Raw genomic sequence first — 20,927 nt, 5'->3', positions numbered from 1 at the left:
CATTTTAGGGTTTTAAATAGCTCACCTGGAATTCCATCAATTCCACTAGCTTTGTTCATAGTGATGCTTCCTAAAGTTCACTTGGCTTCACACTCCAGGATGTCTGGCTCTAGGTGAGTGATCATGCCATCATGGTTATCAAAGTCATTAAGTTCTTTTTTGTATAGTTCTGTGTATTCTTGCCACCTCTTCCTAATATCTTCTGCTTCTGTTAGGTCCATACTGTTTCTGTCCTTTATTGTACCCATCTTTGCATGAAATGTTCCCTTGTTCTCTATTTTCTTGAAGAGATCTCCAGTCTTTTCCATTATTTTTTTCCTCTGTTTCTTTGCATTGTTCACTTAGGAAGGCTTTCTTCTCTCTCTTTGCTATCCTTTGGAAATCTACATTCAGATGGATATATATATCTTTCTTTTTCTCCTTTGCCTTTTGCTTCTCTCTTTTTCTCAGATATTTGTAAGGCCTTCTCCAACAACCATTTTGCCTTCTTGCATTTCTTTTTTTGGCAATGGTTTTGATCACCACCTCTTGTTCAGTGTTATGAACCTCCATCTGTAGTTCTTCAGGCACTCTGTCTGTCAGACCTAGTCCCATGAATCTATCTGGTGGGGCTCCAGAGCCCTCACTAAAGCCACTCACTAAAGCTAGTCTTAGCCCAGGCCTTGAGGCAGCAGTGAACCTCTCCCGCCTCCTAGCCTCTGTGACCTAATAGTAGCAGTGGCAGTCTGCCTGGGTCACAGTCTGTGGGACCTTGTCTCCCCCTTCTTTGGGCAGCCTGAGGGCCACTGGGTTCTGTGCCTGGCTCCCTCAGTGATGACATCCGGGCAGTCTGGGAACCTGGCCCAAAGCTGCCAACTGAGACCTACCTCCTCTTAGCCAGGACCAGGACCCCAGAGGGTGAAAGCTTTGCCTTGGGACCTTGCTCTTTCTTGTCAGAAGAAAGAATAACATTCATTTGGTAGAGATTTAACAAGAAGATTGTTGCCTGATCGTGACCTAACTTCAGGAACAAAGGATCTGACACCAAGAAGTTTGCAACAACTAATCAGGCCTCTCCCTCACCTTTCTTATAAAAGGGCTTTGCTGAAAGCTTTTAGTAAGTTTGGAATCTTGAGTCACCCATCTCTTTGCATAGCTCTGTAATAAACTTTTCTCTGTTCCAAACTCCAGTGTTTTAGTATTGTTTGGCCTCACTATGCATCAGGCACTCAGACTTGCATTTTTCGAGAACATAAGCACTGAGCAGGAGGAGGAAATGGCACCCCACTCCAGTACTCTTGCCTGGAGAATCCCATGGACAGAGAAGCCTGGTAGGCTGCAGTCCATGGGATCACTAAGAGTCGGACATGGCTGAGCGACTTCACTTTCACTTTTCACTTTCATGCATTGGAGAAGGAAATGGCAACCCACTCCAGTGTTCTTGCCTGGAGAATCCCAGGGACAGAGGAGCCTGGTGGGCTACCATCTATGGGGTCGCACAGAATTGGACACGACTGAAGCGACTTAGCAGCAGCAGCAGCAAGCACTGAGCATGTGATCCTCTGCTGAGCTGCTCATTATGCCTGTGACCTTGGAAACAGCACCCCATCGGGTCAGCATGCTTACCAACACCTCCATGTGACATGATGGTGTCACATCTGTCCTCGCCTGAGTCTCCTGCAGAAGGAGGCCTCGTCTGCTCATTCCCTTAAAAGTTGCTGCAGTGTTGGGAAAGGTCCCCATTCTCCCAGATGGAGTCTTACCTGGGGTTAATTGAAGGCACAGTTTTGGGATGTATGCATGACTGTAAGGAAGACAATATACATTCCTGCAGGACAAGTTCAGAAGACAATTGCTGCTTTTCATCCCTTATTTGTGATATCCCTGATTAAAAATCCAAACCCCAGGGTCACACAGCTACCCAAACATCAGGCGCTTATCTTGATACTGGCCCAAAACTGGCCTTATATACTTGTATTCACAGATTCTTGGACAGTTGTCTAAGAGTTGCCCCCTTTGTAGTAAAAGAACTTTAAGAACCTCTGAACTCAATAGATAACCCAAAATACAAATCAAGGTAATACTTTTTAAATATATATATATATATATTTGTTTTGGGCTATATCAGGTCTTAGTTGCAGCACATGGTATCTTCATTGCATCAGGTAGGATCTTTCTTTGCAATGTGTGGGCTCAGTAGGTGTGTGGAATCTTAGTTCCATGACCAGGAATTGAACTCATGTCCCACACATTGCTCGGCAGATGCTTTGCTTAACCACTGGACCACCAGGGAAGTCACAAGGTAACACTCTTCTGTACATGTACTGCTGCTGCTGCTGCTGCTGCTGCTAAGTCACTTCAGTCGTGTCCGACTCTGTGCGACCCCATAGACGGCAGCCCACCAGGCTCCCCCGTCCCTGGGATTCTCCAGGCAAGAACACTGGAGTGGGTTGCCATTTCCTTCTCCAGTGCATGAAAGTGAAAAGTGAAAGTGAAGTTGCTCAGTCGTGTCCGACTCTTAGCGACCCCGTGGACTGCAGCCCACCAGGCTCCTCCATCCATGGGATTTTCCAGGCAAGAGTACTGGAGTGGGGTGGCATCGCCTTCTCCGGTACATGTACCAGGTCCACTATTCACGGTCTTGCCAGGACACTTCTCATCCACATTAGAGTTCTAGAGATGTTGATAGTAACCATGGCGCTTCTCAGAATATGCCGTGCAGTTCTGTCCAACAGGGCATTCAGTGGAAGTTTCACCTCTCTTACTGGTCTTAAGCTCATGGAACACCATGCCGCCTTATTGAATAAATGCAAATGAGTTGGATGAAAGGTTTCCTGTTTCAGTCATCGGTCACTCATCAGGGATAATGAGTTTGTCTTCATCTTTAATTTTTTTTTTCTAGTACACTTCAGTTTTAGTGTATAGGAAAATTGATTAGGAAGCATAGAGAAATATATCAGAAAGTATACATAACCCCTCTGCATCCACAGTTTGCACTATATTGTTTTTTATTTCTTATTTGACTGTGGTACATTTGTTAAACTTGCTCAGCAAATAGCATTGTTTGTTATCATAAATGGATGTTGGTGTCAAATCCTTTTTCATGCTTATTTCTCCTTTTATTTCTGATGTTAGTAATTTCTGTTTTCTTTCTTCATTGTCTTGACTGGCTGTTTATCATTTTATTAAATTAATATTTTCAAAGGATTACCTTTGGGGTTTGAAAACTAGAAGAGTGTTTTTTCCTTTCAAAACTTGAAATACAAGGAGACTTCAAATTGAGGGTTCTGTTCAGGACCACTGCAATAAAGTAAGTCACACTTATTATTTGGTTTCCCAGTGCATATAAAAGTTATGTTTCTACTATATCATAGCTTATTAAGTATGCAGTAGCATTATATCGGAGAAGGCAATGGCACCCCACTCCAGTACTCTTGCCTGGAAAATCCCATGGATGGAGGAGCCTGGTAGGCTGAAGTCCATGGGGTCGCTAAGGGTCGGACATGACTGAGCGACTTCACTTTCACTTTTCACTTTCCTGCATTGGAGAAGGAAATGGCAACCCACTCCAGTGTTCTTGCCTGGAGAATCCCAGGGACGGGGGAGCCTGTTGGGCTGCATTCTATGGGGCCGCACAAAGTCGGACACGACTGAAGTGACTTAGCAGCAGCAGCAGCATTATATCTAAAAAGCAATTTGTATAGCTCAGTTTAAAAACTTGATTACTAAAAAATGTTAACCATCATCTGGCAATGTAGGGTTTCCACAAACTACAGTGAAACACAATAAAATGAAGTATGCCTGTATAGAATTTCAATCCACTCTCTTCTTCCTTGCATGGTTTCTGAAAACATGTCTGATTTAATTCAAATCTTTTTTTCTCTGTGCAAATCAAAACTACAATTAGGTACCACCTCATACCAGTCAGAATGACCATCGTTAAAGAGACTACAAATAAAAAGTGCTAGACAGGATGTGGAGAACTGGGAACCCTCCTCCAATGTTGCTAGGAATGTAAATTGGTGCAGCCTCTATGGAAAACAGTATGGAGGTTCCTCAAAAACACTAGCAATAGTGTTGTTATATGAGCAACCAATCCAAATCCTGAGCGTATAACCAAACAAAACTATAAATAGAAAAGATGCATGCACCCCTATGTTCATAGCAATACTATTCACAATAGCCAAGACATGAAAACAAATGTCCATATACAAATGAATGGACATTGTGTATATATACACACAATGCAATATTATTCAGTCATAAAGAAAGAATAAATAATGCCATTTGCAGCAACATGGATGGACCTAGAGGTTATCATACTGAGTAAAGGAAGTCATCTATGTAAGTTTTGATGGATCATCAAAAAAGCAAGAGAGTTCCAGAAAAACATCTCTTTCTGCCTTATTGGCTATGCCAAAGCCTTTGACTGTGTGGATCACAATAAACTGTGGAAAATTCTGAGAGAGATGGGAATACCAGACCACCTGACCTGCCTCTTGAGAAACCTGTATGCAGGTTAGGAAGCAACAGTTAGAACTGGACATGGAACAGCACACTGGTTCCAAACAGGAAAAGGAGTACGTCAAGGCTGTATATTGTGACCCTGCTTATTTAACTTATATGCAGTGTACATCATGAGAAACGCTGGGCTGGAGGAAGCACAAGCTGGAATCAAGATTGCCGGGAGAAATATCAATAATAACCTCAGATATGCAGATGACACCACCCTTATGGCAGAAAGTGAAGAAGAACTAAAGAGCCTCTTGATGAAAGTGAAAGAGGAGAGTGAAAAAGTTGGCTTAAAGTTCAACATTCAGAAAACGAAGATCATGGCATCCGGTCCCATCATTTCATGGCAGATAAATGGGGAAACAGTGGCTGACTTTGTTTTTCTGGGCTCCAAAATCACTGCAGATGGTGATTGCAGCAATGAAATTAAAAGACGCTTACTCCTGGGAAGGAAAGTTATGACCAACCTAGACAGCATATTAAAAAACAGACATTTTTTGCCAACAAAGGTCCGTCTAGTCAAGGCTATGGTTTTTCCAGTGGTCATGTATGGATGTGAGAGTTGGACTATAAAGAAAGCTGAGCACCAAAGAATTGGTGCTTTTGAACTGTGGTGTTGGAGAAGACTTGAGCATCCCTTGGACTGCAAGGAAATCCAGCCAGTGCATCCTAAAGGAGATCAGTCCTGGATGTTCATTGGAAGGACTGATGTTGAAGCTGAAACTCCAGTACTTTGGCCACCTGATGCCAAGAGCTAACTCATTGGAAAAGACCCTGATGCTGGGAAAGATTGAAGGCAGGAGAAGGGGACAACAGAAGATGAGATGGTTGGTTGGCATCATTGACTCGATAGACATGGGTGTGGGTGGACTCCGGGAGTTGGTGATGGACAGGGAGGCCTGGCGTGCTGTGGTTCATGGGGTCGCAAAGAGTCGGACACGACTGAGTGACTGAACTGAACTGAACTGAAAGTAAGTCAGAAAGAAAAAAGACAAATATCATATGATATCACTTATATGTGGAATCTAAAATATGACACAAATGAACTTATCTATGAAACAGAAACAGGCTCATGGATACAGAGAACAGACTTGTGATGGCTAAGGGGGAGAGAAAGTGGAGACAGATGAATTGGGAGTTAGGGATTAGCAGATGCAAGCTATTATATATCGAATGGGCAAACAGCAAGATCCTACTCTATAGCACAACGAACTGTATTCAGTATCCTGTAATCAACCATTGTGGCTCAGCTGGTAAAGAATCCGCCTGCAATGTGGGAGACCTGGGTTTGGTCCCTGGGTTGGGAAAATCCCCTGGAGAAGGGAAAGGCTACCCACTCCAGTATTCTGGCCTAGAGAATTCCATGGAGTCTATAGTCCATGCGATTGCAAAGAGTCGGACATGATTGAGCAACTTTCACTTTCCAATCAACCAGAATGGAAAGGAATATGGAAAGGAATGTATCTGTATAACTGATTCACTTTGCTATACAGCAGAAATTAACACAATATTGTAAATCAACTATACTTAAAGTAAATTTTTAAAAATCTGTGTAAACTAAGGTGTTTCTTTTTCAATATACTCTTTCTTCAGTTTCAATATGAAATACTTGGGTGTGCATTTTCTTTTTTTATAATTTTATTTTTATTTATTTATTTTTGGCTGTGCTGGGTCTTTGTTGCTGTGCAGGCTTTCTCTAGTTGTGGCAAGCAGGGGTTTCTCTTGTCACAGAGCACAGACTCCGGAGTGCCCAGACTTTAGTGCTTGTGGCTTGTAGGCTCAGTAGTTGCAGTTCCTGGGCTCTGGTACACAGGTTTAATAGTTGTGGTGCATGGGCTTAGTTGCTACAAGGCATGTGGGATCTTCCCAGATCAGGGATCGAACTGGAGTCTCCTCTACTGGCAGCCAGACTCTTTACAGAGTGTCTTCTGAACTTCTGCATTTGTGGTTTGCCATCAATGACTTTTTAAAAATATTTGTTTGGTTTTGGCCCCATTGGGTCTTAGTTGGGATCCATTGCTTCAGCACACAAATTCTCCAGGTGTGGCACACAGGCTAATTGTGGCCCTCAGGCTACATAGTGGGCGGACTTCAATAGTTGTGGCAAGTAGGCCCTCCAGCTGCTGTGCATGGCTTAGCTGCCCTGAAGCATGTAGGATCCTGGTTCCCGACCAAGGATCCAGCTCTTGAACCCCTGCATTGCAAAGTGGATTCCCAACCAGTGGACCACCAAGGAAGTCCCCAGGCCTTGTATCTTTATTTTCTCTTTCTCAATTTTGGAAACAGTGGTTTTCCTGTGACGTCAATGCTCTGATGGATCTAAGAAGAGTTATTGATTTCAAATGTTTGCAAGTTTTTCCTATGAAGTTGGGAATGGCATCCATGTGCTCTAAAATGTTTATTTATTTATTTAGGTAACCTCAGATCTCAGTCATGGCGTACAGAATCTTTGTTGTGTCATGCAGGATCTTTTGTTGCAGTGCTTGGACGGACGCCTGGTTATGGCGCCTGGGCTCAGTTGTGGCACACAGGCTTAGTTGCTCCAAGACATGTGGAATCTTAGACACTGGCCAGTGATCCAATCTGCATCCCCTGCACTGCAAAGTGAATTCTTAACCACTGGACCACCAGGGAAGTCCCCCAAGTTCCTTAAATACCAGACCCAAAACCAGAGTTCTCTAACTCCCATTTTTTATGGTGGACTGCTATTAACTTTAAAGCCTCATTCCCCCTACCCATTTCTTTTTTTTTCCCCAATAGGTTTAATGGGTTTAATAAGTTTACCCCTGCAGTTCCTATTTTCAGCACCCAGTATTCCTTTGAAATACCAGACAGACCCAGCAGTGGCCAACAGTCACGTGTAGCCCTCTAGAGTTTAAAAGTTCAGGTTCTCTGAGCATTCCGTGTTGCAGTGGCACTTGTCCAAAATTTGTACCTCCCTATTGTTGGGGGAGCTTTAAATGTACCAGTGGAAAAAGCTTTTTTGTCTTCATGGGGAAGAAAGAAAATCATTCCTCAAACCCAGCAGATCTAGCTGTGAGGTCTTTCCTCCTGTCCCATCTCTTGTGTGTGTGTGTGTGTGCGCGCGTTTGTTTTTGTTTTTTGCAGTGGAGCAAGAGACCAAAATCTAACTTGAGTTACAAGAAACAAGACAGTGATGGCTGGCTATGAAGGGAGTGACCAGGAGCAGTGGAGTCTCCTATACCTCCCACATCTAATATTTGTGCTTCACAGAAAAACAAAAATAACAGGTCCACAAAATACAACAGCTAGAATTACAAAACTCTGTTCATACAAGGGCAGTGGAAGGTGGGCAGTGGAAGTGGGAGGGGAGATGGCACAGGGAGAAAGAGTATTCAGGTCAGTCCAGGCGCGGGGCTGGCAAATGCTAGAAAAAAGGCTGCAGAAAAACCTGTGGTCCTTTCAGACTCACCAGTGTTTAAAATCCATACTGGTGTCAGGAAGAGTCTGCCTTACATGCACCAGAGAAAAAATCCAGATTCCTCAGAGAGAAGGGAATGTATGCAGGGCCCTTCCTCTCATTTCTCTTTGACCCACACCTCTACATAGTTGTAAGAGTGCCGTGGTGCTCCTTTCTATTGGCAGTAACAAGACGTCAAGCCCTCATAAGATCCTGTTCTTGTGTGTGAACCCAAATCCACCCCCAAATTTTTAAAAAAACCCAAGCTCCTTTCTCCCTTAAGGCATTTCCTGACTGCTGGAGAAGCAGGCCTTACTTTCCCCGGAGACCTCAATTATGGGAAGTAAACCCTTTTATACGCTATTGGCACTGTGTGCTGTCATCAGCGAAGGGATTCATATGTTCAGTGGTTAAGCCATCATACTTCTGTAGACCAGATAGGAGTGTTTGGGAATTAGAGAACTTGGGAGAACAGCCTCTAGAATGGCTGGTTTTGAAACCACTTCTTCCTGCAGTTTGAAAACAGATTTTATGGTTGTTTGGAGGAAAGCACTGCTGAATCCTTCATTATATTTTAAGGTCAAATTACCATGAATCCATTGTGATTTTCAATGAATACTCTTACAGTCTGCAGCTCTTTACCTGTTACTCAAGGTCAGCAAAGCACAGGGCACAGTGTTCTGGTTCTGCCATAAAGAGTGCTTCTGGCATATTATCCCACTTTGTGTGACTTTGTGTGCCTCTGAGCAGCCCCAAGGTGCATGAGTATAGGGAATTTGTGGTCTAAGTTGTGACATCTTCTTCCTGGTGTCTGAGCTCTAAATACCAAGTAACTTTCAAGTCCATAAAATCAGAGAGAGAAAGGGAGAGCTGAGCCTGTGGTAAATATTACACAAGTTAAAAGCAATACATCCTGGTAGTCGGGATATTTTCATTCCACCAGCTACATCACTGTACTATTTCTAAAAACCTGGAACTTAAGAACTAAACAGCTAGTTGGATCTTATTAAAAGCTGGATTTCTACTTGTCCTGGACACTCATGTTTGGTGATAGGCATAGAAGTAAAAGTTTCTAGTTCTTCACCATGTTTTTACTTAGTAAAATCTTATGTAAATTTCACCCTCTGCCTCTTGGAGTGCTGTAAATAGTGGGTAGTAAGGGAGAGGGAAGAGTTTTCCTCACAAGGAATCCATGATCTTAAAATGATAATATTTGTTTCATGTGTGTAGCATTTCTGTCATTTCCCAACATGTGTGGACCCTGCGATGAGACAGAAATAATATCTGATACGATCATGACAAACTGTATAAATAATTTGCATGTTTTCATGATGCTGTTAAATTTATAAGGAAGTAAGTGTGGACAGAGAGTAAGTTTCTCATAATCAAGTCAGAGAGGTGACAGACTCATATGTAAAATGAGTCTTCATATAAATGGTGTATAGATGTCCAGGGCTGTTAGTCTCACACATCCTCCTATACACACATTTGGGATGCTTTAGGACTCAGTGACCTTTGAGGATGTGGCTGTGAACTTCACCCTGGAAGAATGGGCTTTCCTGGATCCTTCACAAAAGAAGCTCTATAGAGATGTGATGCGGGAAACCTTGAGGAACCTGGTCTCAATAGGTGAGGATGACAACTTGCCTTTATTTTGTTAATTAGTAACAACAAGTGTTTCTTGCTTATTGTTCCAAGATATTAAATGTGGAAATGCAGGATGTTGCTAAATAAAACTAGGCAAGGACACAGCCAACAATGGATATAGAATCTAGTCATTTTTCTATAACTAATAATATTTTGGAATCATTTTCCTTGATCTGTAATTTAGGAGAAAAATGGGAAGATCATGACATTGAAGATCAGCACAAAAGTCAGGGGAGAAAATTAAGGTAAGTCATACCCACAATATAATATAGTACCTCATGTGAGTATTCCGTTATGTTATACAATTTTAAAAGGAGGAAATAACTAGTGCTCCAAATTTAGTTATTGGAAAATTTTCACCAAAATTACTTATGTGACATAGATGTTCAGTGTTTACAAAACAGTTCAACACTTTAAATAAATTCTCTGTGTGAATTGCCACTGTTTTGATGATTGCAAGAGCATTTCTTATATTAAACTTGAAACCATTCAGACAAGGCATAAAACCTACACTATTGCTATAAGTGATAAAAATGTACTTCAAATGTCCTACTAAATATAAAATTGTTAATAAAGAGCTCATTAATAATGTACTCCTTGTTTGTTTTTTTTCCACAGAAGTCATGTAGTAGAAAGACTCTGTGAAAGTAAAGAGGGTAGTCAGTGTGGAGAAAACTTCAGCATTATTCCAAACCTCAGTCTGAACAAGAAAACTAATAGAATGAAACCACGTGAATGCAGTGTATGTGGAAAAGTGTTTACACGTCATTCATCCCTTAAGAGACATATGAGTTATCACACTGAACGTAAACCACCTGAGTATCAGAAATATGGAGAGAAGCTATATAGATGTAAAGAATGTGGTAAAGCCTTTGGGTATCTCCAATTTTTAGAGACCCATGAGAAAAATCACAATCGAGAGAAAAAATATAAATGTGAGGAATGTGGGAAAGCATTCCATTCCCGTGCATCCTTTCAAGCACATGAAAGAATCCACACAGGAGAAAAACCCTATGAATGTAAGGAATGTGGGGAGGCCTTCATGTGGAGCACAGGGTTTCGAAGACACATGGTAACACACACTGGAAATGCTTCATATACATGTAAGAAATGTGGGAAAGCTTTTAATTGTTCCTCTTCATTGCGAACACATGAAACAACCCACAGTGAAAAGAAACCCTATCAGTGTAAGCAATGTGGAAAATTCCTTAGATATTATCATACTTTTAGAACACATCAAAGGACTCACACTGGTGAGAAACCCTATGAATGTAAGCAGTGTGGTAAAGCCTTCAGTTGTCCTAGTTCTTTTCGGAAACATGAAAGAATTCATACTGGGGAAAAGCCTTATGAATGTAAGGCATGTGCGAGAACCTTCAGAGGTCTCTCAAGCCTCCGAGCACACATGATCACTCACACTGGCGATGGCCCTTATAAATGTCAGGAATGTGAGAGAGCCTTCATTTCTCCTAGTTCCTTTCGAATACATCAAAGGATTCACACTGGAGAGAAACCCTATGAATGTGAACAATGTGGTAAAGCTTTCAATTACTACAATTCCTTACAGTCACACAGGAGAACTCATACTGGAGAGAAGCCCTATGAATGCAAGGAATGTGGGAAAACCCTCTCCCATCAGCAAACCTTAAAAATACACATGCGGCTACACACTGGAGAGAAACCCTATGAATGTAAACAATGTGGTAAAGCCTTCAGATATTACCCTTCCTTTCACAAACACAAACGAATTCATACTGGAGGGAAACCCTTCGAATGCAAACAATGTGGTAAAGCCTTCAGTCATTACAATTCCTTACAATCACATGGAAGAACTCACACTGGAGAGAAACCCTACAAATGCAAGGAATGTGGGAAAGCCCTCTCCCATCACCAAACCTTGAGAGTACACATGAGGCTGCACACTGGAGAGAAACCCTACGAATGCTCACAGTGTGGTAGAGCTTTCAGATATTACACTTCCTTCCAAAAGCACAAACGAATTCACACTGAGAAGAAATTTTATGAATAAGGAATACAGAGAAGCCTTTAGTCAACCAACTTCACTTTGAAAATGTTAAAGAAGCCACACTGGAGAGAAAGCCTATCAGTGTAAACAAGATAGGAAAACCTTAAGATATTTTCAAAGTTTGCAAACACATGAAAGGATTCCCATAGAAGAGAAACCTTGTAAACAATGTGGGAAGTCCTACAAAAATTAAATCTCCTTAGAAATGCATGAAAGAATTCATACTGAAGAGAAACCTTGTGACTGTAAGGGATATGGAAAAGCCTTCAGATGTTACCAGAGGTTTTTATTTATTTTTGATGACTTGAAAAAGATCAGAGTGGAGGGAGTATGGTAAAGCCTTCATTTGTCACAAACCATTTGAAGAGAGTGCACACTGGAAAGATACTCTATAATGTAAAAAAAAGTCAGAAAACTTTCAGTCATTCCAATTCCAAAAGAATGAAAGGGCTCACTGGACAAAAACTCCTGAGTTAAACAGTTTCAGAAAGATTTCAATGAGCCCACATCTTTACATGTAAAAACTCACATTGGAAAGAAATATAAGTAATATGAGAAAGCTTGATGAAAATTAATCTATGTGTAATCCTTCAGAAGAAAAAGTTGTTATTAAAGTTGGAAATACATTGTGTTTATCAATCCTCTTTCTTAAAGTGCACTATTGGACAGTGAATTTCTAGTAATTACTCTCAGAAATGAATATGAGAGGAGATGACTCTGTAAGTCATGTTTCCACAGTGGTACATAAAATTAATAGAGCTTTTTCTTTAAATCAATTATATTTTATCTTTTCTTTTTGAAGCCAGTTGGATCATAGGTGAATCAAAGTAAATTTCTAATAATGCAATTAGGTGAAAATTGTTTTATAATGTTTGATTTGCTCTGTGTTAAGGGGCCATTGAGGAATGACAGTTTGGTATTTGGATTTTCCTAACAGCCTTGTGGCAATGGCACCCCACTCCAGTACTCTTGCCTGGAAAATCTCATGGGCGGAGGAGCCTGCTGGGTTGCAGTCCATGGGGTTAGTAAGAGTCGGACACGACGGAGCGACTTCACTTTCACTTTTCACTTTCCTGCATTGGAGAAGGAAATGGCAACCCACTCCAGTGTTCTTGCCAGGAGAATCCCATGGACGGGGAAGCCTGGTGGGCTGCCGTCTATGGGGTCGCACAGAGTCGGACACGACTGAAGCAACTTAGCAGCAGCAGCAGCAACAGCCTTGTGGCAGTTCTCGGATATCTCTAGTCCAGTATATCTATTTATCTTTCTTACCAAGCTCTTTTGTTGGAGTGAAGAATACAAGAGCCTTTTAACATTTTCTATACTAATAAACTGTTCCATAAATATTTGTGTATGCCTCACTTATAAATGAATATAGTTTCTATGTGAATAATTATTTTCACATTTATATCTTGCTTTGTTTCTTTCCTTCTGACTATAATTTGGTGAATAGACTTGGAATTAAGAAGAGTGGCCTAGGAACTTCCCTGGTGGTCCAGTGGTTAAGAATCTTCCTTGCAATGCAGGGGACCTGGGTTTGATCCCTGAACCCACATGCCACGGAGCAACTGAGCCTATGTGCCTCAATGAAAGATCCCACATAATGCAATGAAGATCCCCTATGCTCCAACTACGACCTAATGCAGCCAAGTAAATAAATAAAAAAGAAGAGAGGCTTATGGTGGGGCAACAAAATCTAAAGCTAGACTCTCTGTAGGTAATGTTAGGGATTAGATTTTCCAGAACTCATCCTCTTTATGGTTCCCTGTTAGAGTCCACCAATAGTGTCATTTGCCAGAGATTTGGAAAGCAGAAACAAGGAAGGTATTAGTCAGATTTCACAGTCATCATATTTAAAGAGAGCCAAATCATAGGAGCTTGAGGTATACTATCTTCCAGCCCATTTTGTACATTTTTTTCCTTCCAGTCAAGTATCCTCAAAACCACTGCTAACTGTTCGACATCCATTTTCTGAGATATGTACATGCTGCAAATAAGACCTGATGCAGCCAAATGAATATTTAAATAAAACTTTTAAAAAAGGAAAAAGAGCTATTTGTGTCCCCTTTCAAAATATTGCATAAATAAGCAAGCAAGTGGATCTGATAAACATGCAGTGCCTGTGGTCTCTGTGGTCAATGGGATATGCCCATGACATGGGTTCTGATGAAAGTTCCTGTCAACTCTCTGCCCCTGGTGTTACCTCAGGTCAGTTTTTCAGAGTGGAATATGCATTGGTTTCTAAAGATGTTTCAAAGTAAGCAGGCCTAAGTAGGCCTGATTTGGGAAACGATGACTTGGAAATGGTTTGTGGATAGCCATGGAGGGAACTGATGGTGATGCACTTGAATGAGGATGCCCCCAGCAAATTCCACTTTAGATACACCTTTTGGTTTCAGAACCACAGTATGTCCAAAGATCTGTTTGAGGAAGCTGACTTAAACTCAGACAAACCTGGGAGCCCTCTCACTTCACTCCTAGTTATGTGATGAAACGAGGAGAGGTGCAGCCCTAGTGGGTGTTCAGACAGGGTTGTAAAAAAGGCCTGTTGTGGCCCATGTCCTTCTTCCCCAGTCCTTCAGTTCTTCCCAGAAAGAATCTCAGAGTGGTGGGGGAAAAAGTTGAAAACTTGAAGTTCAGGAGAGTTTAATATTCTCCTAGCGTACAAATTGTGTTATTTTCTTTCTTATCTACCTATCTATAAATAAGTATAAAAGCTTTATATATATTTATAAAACTTCATAAAAACTCACAGCTATTACTTTTGTCTCCTACTCTTACACAACAGATGCTGGAAGTCTAAGCATATGGAAATGAAACCTTGAATAGTAAAACAGGCCAATGAGTCACTGAGGCACAAGACTTCCAACCACTCTGCAATAAAAAGACACAAAAGTTCTCATTTCTCCTTTTATACTAAATTAGGATATTACCCAAAGTAATACCCTCTCTCTACAGCTCACCTCAATTATTCCTTGCATGACTGCCTCTGCTGCCGCTAAGTCGCTTCAGTCATGTCCGACTCTGTGTGACCCCATAGACGGCAGCCCACCAGGCTCCTCTAAACATCCACTTTTTTTTTTTTTCACGTTTCCACTGGGAAATCACAACAGACTTCAGTAGTCATCACTCTACTCATAGAATAAACTCAGGATGGGTTTCAACAGTGCAGGTGAATGTATTTCCCTAAAAAAGAGGAACTCCATGCTTTAATAAGGTAAACATTGTTAATTGGTGTGTTAATTCACAAAATGAAAGCACCAAATGGTGTAACAATTTTGAAAAGTTATAGGTAAATTAAAACCCCCTCAAATGAGGTGGTTAAAAATAAAACCACCACAAACAACATGGCCCAAATCACTAGGAAGTTCCAAGAGCCAATGTCCAACAATGTCCAAACTCATGAGCACACATTCTATATACAAAATGTTTAACAATTGCAAAAATGAAGAGGAACCATGTCTGTATCTTTCTCTTTACAGGGAATCTTTACTGATAATTACAAGAATGCAGAAGTTCTATAATGATGCAACCTATTTACTGACACAGCCTCCCAGGTGGCTCAGTGGTAAAGAATCTGCCTGCCAATTAGGAGATGCAGATTCGATCCCTGGGTCAAGAAGTTCCCCTGGGGAAGGAGATGCAATCCACTCCAGTATTCTTGCCTGAAAAATCCCTTGGACAGAGGAGCCTGGTGGCCTACAGTCCATGAGGTTGCAAAAATTGGACACGACTTGGTGACTAAACATTTACTTACACAGCCAAGGAGTTCCTGAAAAAGTATTAAGATGTATTACATCGCAGAAATTCAGTGATCAATAATGACATCACCATTCACTGAGGCACCTACCCTCAGTGAAAAGATATATACACCCCAGTTTCCCGATTATCTCACATTATTATTTTCAGTTCAGTTCAGTTGCTCAGTCATGTCCGACTCAGCAACCCCATGAATCGCAGCACACCAGGCCTCCCTGTCCATCACCAACTCTCGGAGTTCACTCAGACTCACTCCATCGAGTCAGTGATGCCATCCAGCCATCTCATCCTCTGTCGTCCCCTTCTCCTCCTGCCCCCAATCCCTCCCAGCATCAGAGTCTTTTCCAGTGAGTCAACTCTTTGCAGCAGGTGGCCAAAGTACTGGAGTTTCAGCTTTATCATCATTCCTTCCAGAGAAATTCCAGGGATGATCTCCTTCAGAATGGACTGGTTGGATCTCCTTGCAGTCCAAGGGACTCTCAAGAGTCTTCTCCAACACCACAGTTCAAAAGTATCAATTCTTTGGCGCTCAGCTTTCTTCACAGTCCAACTCTCACATCCATACATGACCACTGGAAAAACCATAGCCTTGACTAGACGGACGTTTGTTGGCAAAGTAATGTCTCTGCTTTTCAACATGCTATCAAGGTTGGTCATAACTTTTCTTCCAAGGAGTAAGCGTCTTTTAATTTCATGGTTGCAGTCACCATCTGCAGTGATTTTGGAGCCCAAAAAAATAAAGTCTGACACTGTTTCCCCATCTATTTGCCATGAAGTGATGGGACCAGATGCCATGATCTTCATTTTCTGAATGTTGAGCTTTAAGCCAACTTTTTCACTCTCCTCTTTCACTTTCATCAAGAGGCTCTTTAGTTCCTCTTCACTTTCTGCCATAAGGGTGGTGTCATCTGCATATCTGAGGTTATTGATATTTCTCCCAGCAATCTTAATTCCAGCTTGTGCTTCTTCCAGCCCAGCGTTTCTCATGATGTACTCTGCATATAAGTTAAATAAGCAGGGTCACAATATACAGCCTTGACGTACTCCTTTTCCTATTTGGAACCAGTCTGTTGTTCCATGTCCAGTTCTAACTGTTGCTTCCTAACCTGCATACAGGTTTCTCAAGAGGCAGGTCAGGTGGTCTGGTATTCCCATCTCTCTCAGAATTTTCCACAGTTTATTGTGATCCACACAGTCAAAGGCTTTGGCATAGTCAATAAAGCAGAAAAAGATGTTTTCTGGAACACTCGCTTTTTCCATGATCCAGCCAATGTTGGCAGTTTGATCTCTGGTTCCTCTGCCTTTTCTAAAACCAGCTTGAACATCTAGAAGTTCACAGTTCACATATTGCTGAAGCCTGCCTTGGAGAATTTTAAGCATTACTTTACTAGCGTGTGAGATGAGGGCAATTGTGCGGTGATTTGAGCATTCTTTGGCATTGCCTTTCTTTGGGATTGGAATGAAAACTGACCTTTTCCAGTCCTGTGGCCACTGCTGAGTTTTCCAAATTTGCTGGCATATTGAGTGCAGCACTTTCACAGCATCATCTTTCAGGATTTGAAATAGCTTCACTGGAATTCCATCACCTCCACTAGCTTTGTTCGTAGTGATGCTTTCTAAGGCCCACTTGACTTCACATTCCAGGATGTCTGGCTCTAGATGAGTGATCATACCATCATGATTATCCGGGTTGTGAAGATCTTTTTTGTACAGTTCTGTGTATTCTTTCCACCTCTTCTTAATATCTTCTGCTTCTGTTAGGTCCATACCATTTCTGTCCTTTATCGAGCCCATCTTTGCATGAAATGTTCCCTTGGTATCTCTAATTTTCTTGAACAGATCTCTAGTCTTTCCCATTCTGTTGTTTGTCTCTATTTCTTTGCATTGATCTCTGAGGAAGGCTTTCTTATCTCTTCTTGATTTTTTTGGAACTCTGCATTCAGATGCTTGTATCTTTCCTTTTCTCCTTTGTTTTTCACCTCTCTTCTTTTCACAGCTATTTGTAAGGCCTCCCCAGACAGCCATTTTGCTTTTTTGCATTTCTTTTCCATGGAGATGGTCTTGATCCCTGTCTCCTGTACAATGTCATGAATCTCCATCCATAATTCATCAGGCACTCTATCAGATCTAGTCCCTTAAATCTATTTCTCACTTCCACTGTATAATCATAAGGGATTTGATTTAGGTCATATCTGAATGGTCTAGCGGTTTTCCCTAGTTTCTTCAATTTAAGTCTGAATTTGGCAATAAGGAGTTCATGATCTGAGCCACAGTCAGCTCCTGGTCTTGTTTTTGTTGACTGTGTAGAGCTTCTCCATCTTTGGCTGGAAAGAATATAATCAATCTGAGTTTGGTGTTGGCCATCTGGTGATGTCCATGTGTAGAGTCTTCTCTTGTGTTGTTTGAAGAGGGTGTTTGCTATAACCAGTGCATTTTCTTGGCAAAACTCTATTAGTCTTTGCCCTGCTTCCTTCCGTATTCCAAGGCCAAATTTGCCTGTTACTCCAGGTGTTGACTTCCTACTTTTGCATTCCAGTCCCCTATAATGAAAAGGACATCTTTTTGGGGTGTTAGTTCTAAAAGGTCTTGTAGGTCTTCATAGAACTGTTCAACTTCAGCTTCTTCAGCATTACTGGTTGGAGCATAGACTTGGATTACTGTGATATTGAATGATTTGCCTTAGAAACAAACAGAGATCATTCTGTCATTTTTGTTGTTGTTGTTGTTGTTGTTGTTGTTTTTTAAAAGGTGACATAGACTATTTATTACCTCATTAGTAAACCAGACTAAATCTCATTATGCAGTACTACAGATAACCCCCAGCCATGTCTCCGCTTGCTCACTCCCTCATTCATGCATTCAGTGAGTTTTTATTTATTAAGCACCTACTGTGTACCAGGAGGCAGCCTGGTAAATGCTGGAGTAACAAAGATTAAGGCACAGACTTCTGCCCTCAAGGAGCTCCCAATCTAAATCACACAGAGAGATACAGAAATGAAGGCTGACAATGAATGTGTCAAGAAGGGCTGATAACAACAGTCTGTTCCAAGGGAGACCCGACCCCGGATTCCTTCTACTGCAGGTTCCACAGCAAAGGTAAGAGGCTTTCCTCCTCTGCAGAACACAGATGTAACCAGCATTTCAGTTCCAAGTTACCACCAACCCAGGGGTGGGTCTCAGTCTGTCACCGCTGAACCCTCAGGGGAGATAGGGTCTGTCCTTGCGGAGGGGACTGACCACTACTGAGCCTCCTTCTTCCATGGCTGGCCAAGTGAGCTGCTCTACCCTTGGCATGAGCCCTCAAGGTCTGGAACCTCTTGGCCAGACATGGGTTTCTGATCTGGAGGGTCCCTGAAGGTGAGTTCCTTCTCTTCCACTTTTAAACCTTTGCATCTCAAGACTCACTTCTTCCTCTGGAATGACTTGCTTTTCACTCGTCATTCATGATGTGCTGTTACCGAGCAAAGGATCTGCTTCACATCTCATGAAGTGTGCAAACATCCAGCCGTGGGGATGAAGAATAGGAGCAGAGTAACTCCATCTCGCACCATGCTCCCCTCCCTCCCCTCTCAGACCTGCACTCCCGTCAGCGCCCGTGGACTGGCGTGAGAGGAATGCGAGATGTGTGGTGCAGCTTCTGAGTCAGATAGTGTGTCGAGTTATGCCGGGAACAATAAAGGGCAGCTTTGTAAGTGGAATGTGTAATGCTTTTCACAGGTTGGTTTCTGCAGAGGTTTAGGATTGAGCAAATCTCCTTCCCATAATCCCGCATTCCTCAGATGTTCCCTGAGACACACTCCCCTCACTCCCCTCATCACTCTGGAATCCAGTGAGTTCTTCTTGTTAGTTGCTCACCTCCATTTCACCCTGTTGTTAGCAGGATTTGATTTCTAACTTGCCTGGCTGAAACCATCCCACCTGGAACCCATCACTACAGCCTGCTGTCAGTGAGCAGCAAGGGTAAAAGCTGGGTCTCTGTGAGCAGGGAGGCCCACGGGGCGGGGGATGGAATTTCAAGACTGAGGTCTTCCATAGCCACTGAGTTAATGTGCATAGTGGTCTTAAGGCCTTTTGATAGAAGCTTTTTGCTTGGTTCATCTAAAAATCAGTCTCTTAGTGTTAGTTTATTAACTAAATCTTAACGATCATTTTAAACGGAATTTTAGAAATGCTCTTATGATATAAAATTATACAGTGCATTCTCTAAAAATAAAATCTTAAAAAGAACATCCCCTGATTTTACTTTCGAATGAATTCCTCAGTTAGTGTATCTCCACAAATCACTCACACAGACAGAAATTAACAAAAGCAGAATTTGTATAAAAATAAGAGGTCTCCATTTGCTGGAATACCTTATTTTGTCTGTCAGGAATTTGTTAATACAAAAAAAGTGTCTATTTGGAAAGTTATAAAAACATCGCTACAATGTCATAAATGCTCTACATTCTCTAGGAAAACATACCTTTGGAAATAGTACAACTATTGGGAATTCTTAAAGAAATTCAAGTCCTGGATGTGCTGCAAATGAATTCCATACAGGGTAGCGTTAAAACCCTGTCTGTCCTCTGTACCACTTCCAGGAATTGTCTGCCACTTCCACTGAGGGAGCTAGAGTTCTTTCTTCAAACATCACCATTGATTTCTGTGGATATTCTGAAGGTGACACTCTGGAAATCATGGATGAATGTTAAAAAGTAGACAATAAAACCAAAGGCCACTGTCCATTCACAGATCGCACTCACTACGTGATACACATAATCCTTTTCTTTTGGATTCCGCTCCAGCTTGGTTATAGAAATTAGTGAAGCACGGGCACTCATGGGTATGACAGCTGCGCAGGACACAGCAGAGAGGGCCATTCGCACGTGGCACGTGGAAAGGCTGTTCCACTGGGGACAGGATTTGTAAGAGATGACGGATTGCAGGAGCGTGTACACGACGCCGCAGACAAACGCCAGAAGGGCGCCGCCGTCGTGGAGCATGGGGACGGCCAGCTCCTGGAACCTGGCTACAATACCCATTCTGATGCATCCCACCCATCCGAGAACCAAGGACACCAAGTTAAAAACAGGAGTGCTGAAATAGCTGGTTTGATTTTGCTTCTCTACTATTTTATACCTTGTGTACATTGTGGCTGCCCCAAGAAATGCAGAGAAGTTTATCATAAATCCAAAAATGCCACTCTCTGGAGGTGTTGTTCCTGTGTCACTGATGTAGAGGAGAAAGGGGTTGACGTGCCCGGAAAGCACGGCGACCACGTAGGAGATGATGAAGGCAGCGGACGACCAGGTCACCAGCAGGAAGGGGACGAAGGCCATTCCCCGGAGAAAGCACAGCATCGCGCCGCCACCGCCGGGAGGGCGCTGCGCTCTATGGAGTCGGCCGCGGGGCTGGTGGCTGGGCTGCTCCAAGCCGGGAGGCGGGGGCGGCGCACGTGCGGTGAACAGCCGCCGGCAGCCGGGCTGACCCGAGGCTCCGCGACGGCGGGGCAGGCCCGGCTCCCATTCTGTCATTTTTGAGATTGCATCCAAGTACTGCATTTCAGAGTTTTCTGTTGACCATGATGGCTACTCCATTTCTTCT

The 20,927-nt window shown here is 42.3% G+C and overlaps 2 protein-coding genes across 2 annotated transcripts; one reads left to right on the top strand and one right to left on the bottom strand.

Annotated features, from left to right (window-relative positions):
- The first annotated feature begins 7,968 nt into the window (after positions 1-7,968).
- LOC128050489 (zinc finger protein 791-like) lies at positions 7,969-19,947 on the top strand. Its single transcript, XM_052642746.1, has 5 exons — positions 7,969-8,009; positions 9,453-9,541; positions 9,744-9,804; positions 10,178-10,290; positions 19,925-19,947. The coding sequence occupies exons 1-5, from the start codon at positions 7,969-7,971 to the stop codon at positions 19,945-19,947; spliced, it is 327 nt and encodes a 108-aa protein (XP_052498706.1).
- Positions 19,948-19,966: 19 nt separating this feature from the next.
- LOC128051613 (DNA damage-regulated autophagy modulator protein 1-like) lies at positions 19,967-20,683 on the bottom strand. The gene has a single exon (XM_052644243.1). The coding sequence runs from the start codon at positions 20,681-20,683 to the stop codon at positions 19,967-19,969; it is 717 nt and encodes a 238-aa protein (XP_052500203.1).
- Positions 20,684-20,927: the final 244 nt, after the last annotated feature.

Source organism: Budorcas taxicolor, chromosome 7 (genome assembly GCF_023091745.1).
Source record: "Budorcas taxicolor isolate Tak-1 chromosome 7, Takin1.1, whole genome shotgun sequence".
Lineage (NCBI taxonomy): Eukaryota > Metazoa > Chordata > Mammalia > Artiodactyla > Bovidae > Budorcas > Budorcas taxicolor.
This window is presented reverse-complemented; position numbering and strand designations above follow the sequence as displayed.

Coding starts and splice junctions, on each gene's coding strand:
- LOC128050489 (XM_052642746.1), top strand. CDS start 7,969: ATGCACCAGAGAAAAAATCCAGATTCCTCAGAGAGAAGGGA. Junction 8,010..9,452: donor GATTCCTCAGAGAGAAGGGA/ATGTATGCAGGG, acceptor TGTGAACTTCAC/CCTGGAAGAATGGGCTTTCC. Junction 9,805..10,177: donor AGTCAGGGGAGAAAATTAAG/GTAAGTCATACC, acceptor TTTTTTCCACAG/AAGTCATGTAGTAGAAAGAC.
- LOC128051613 (XM_052644243.1), bottom strand. CDS start 20,683: ATGCTGTGCTTTCTCCGGGGAATGGCCTTCGTCCCCTTCCTGCTGGTG.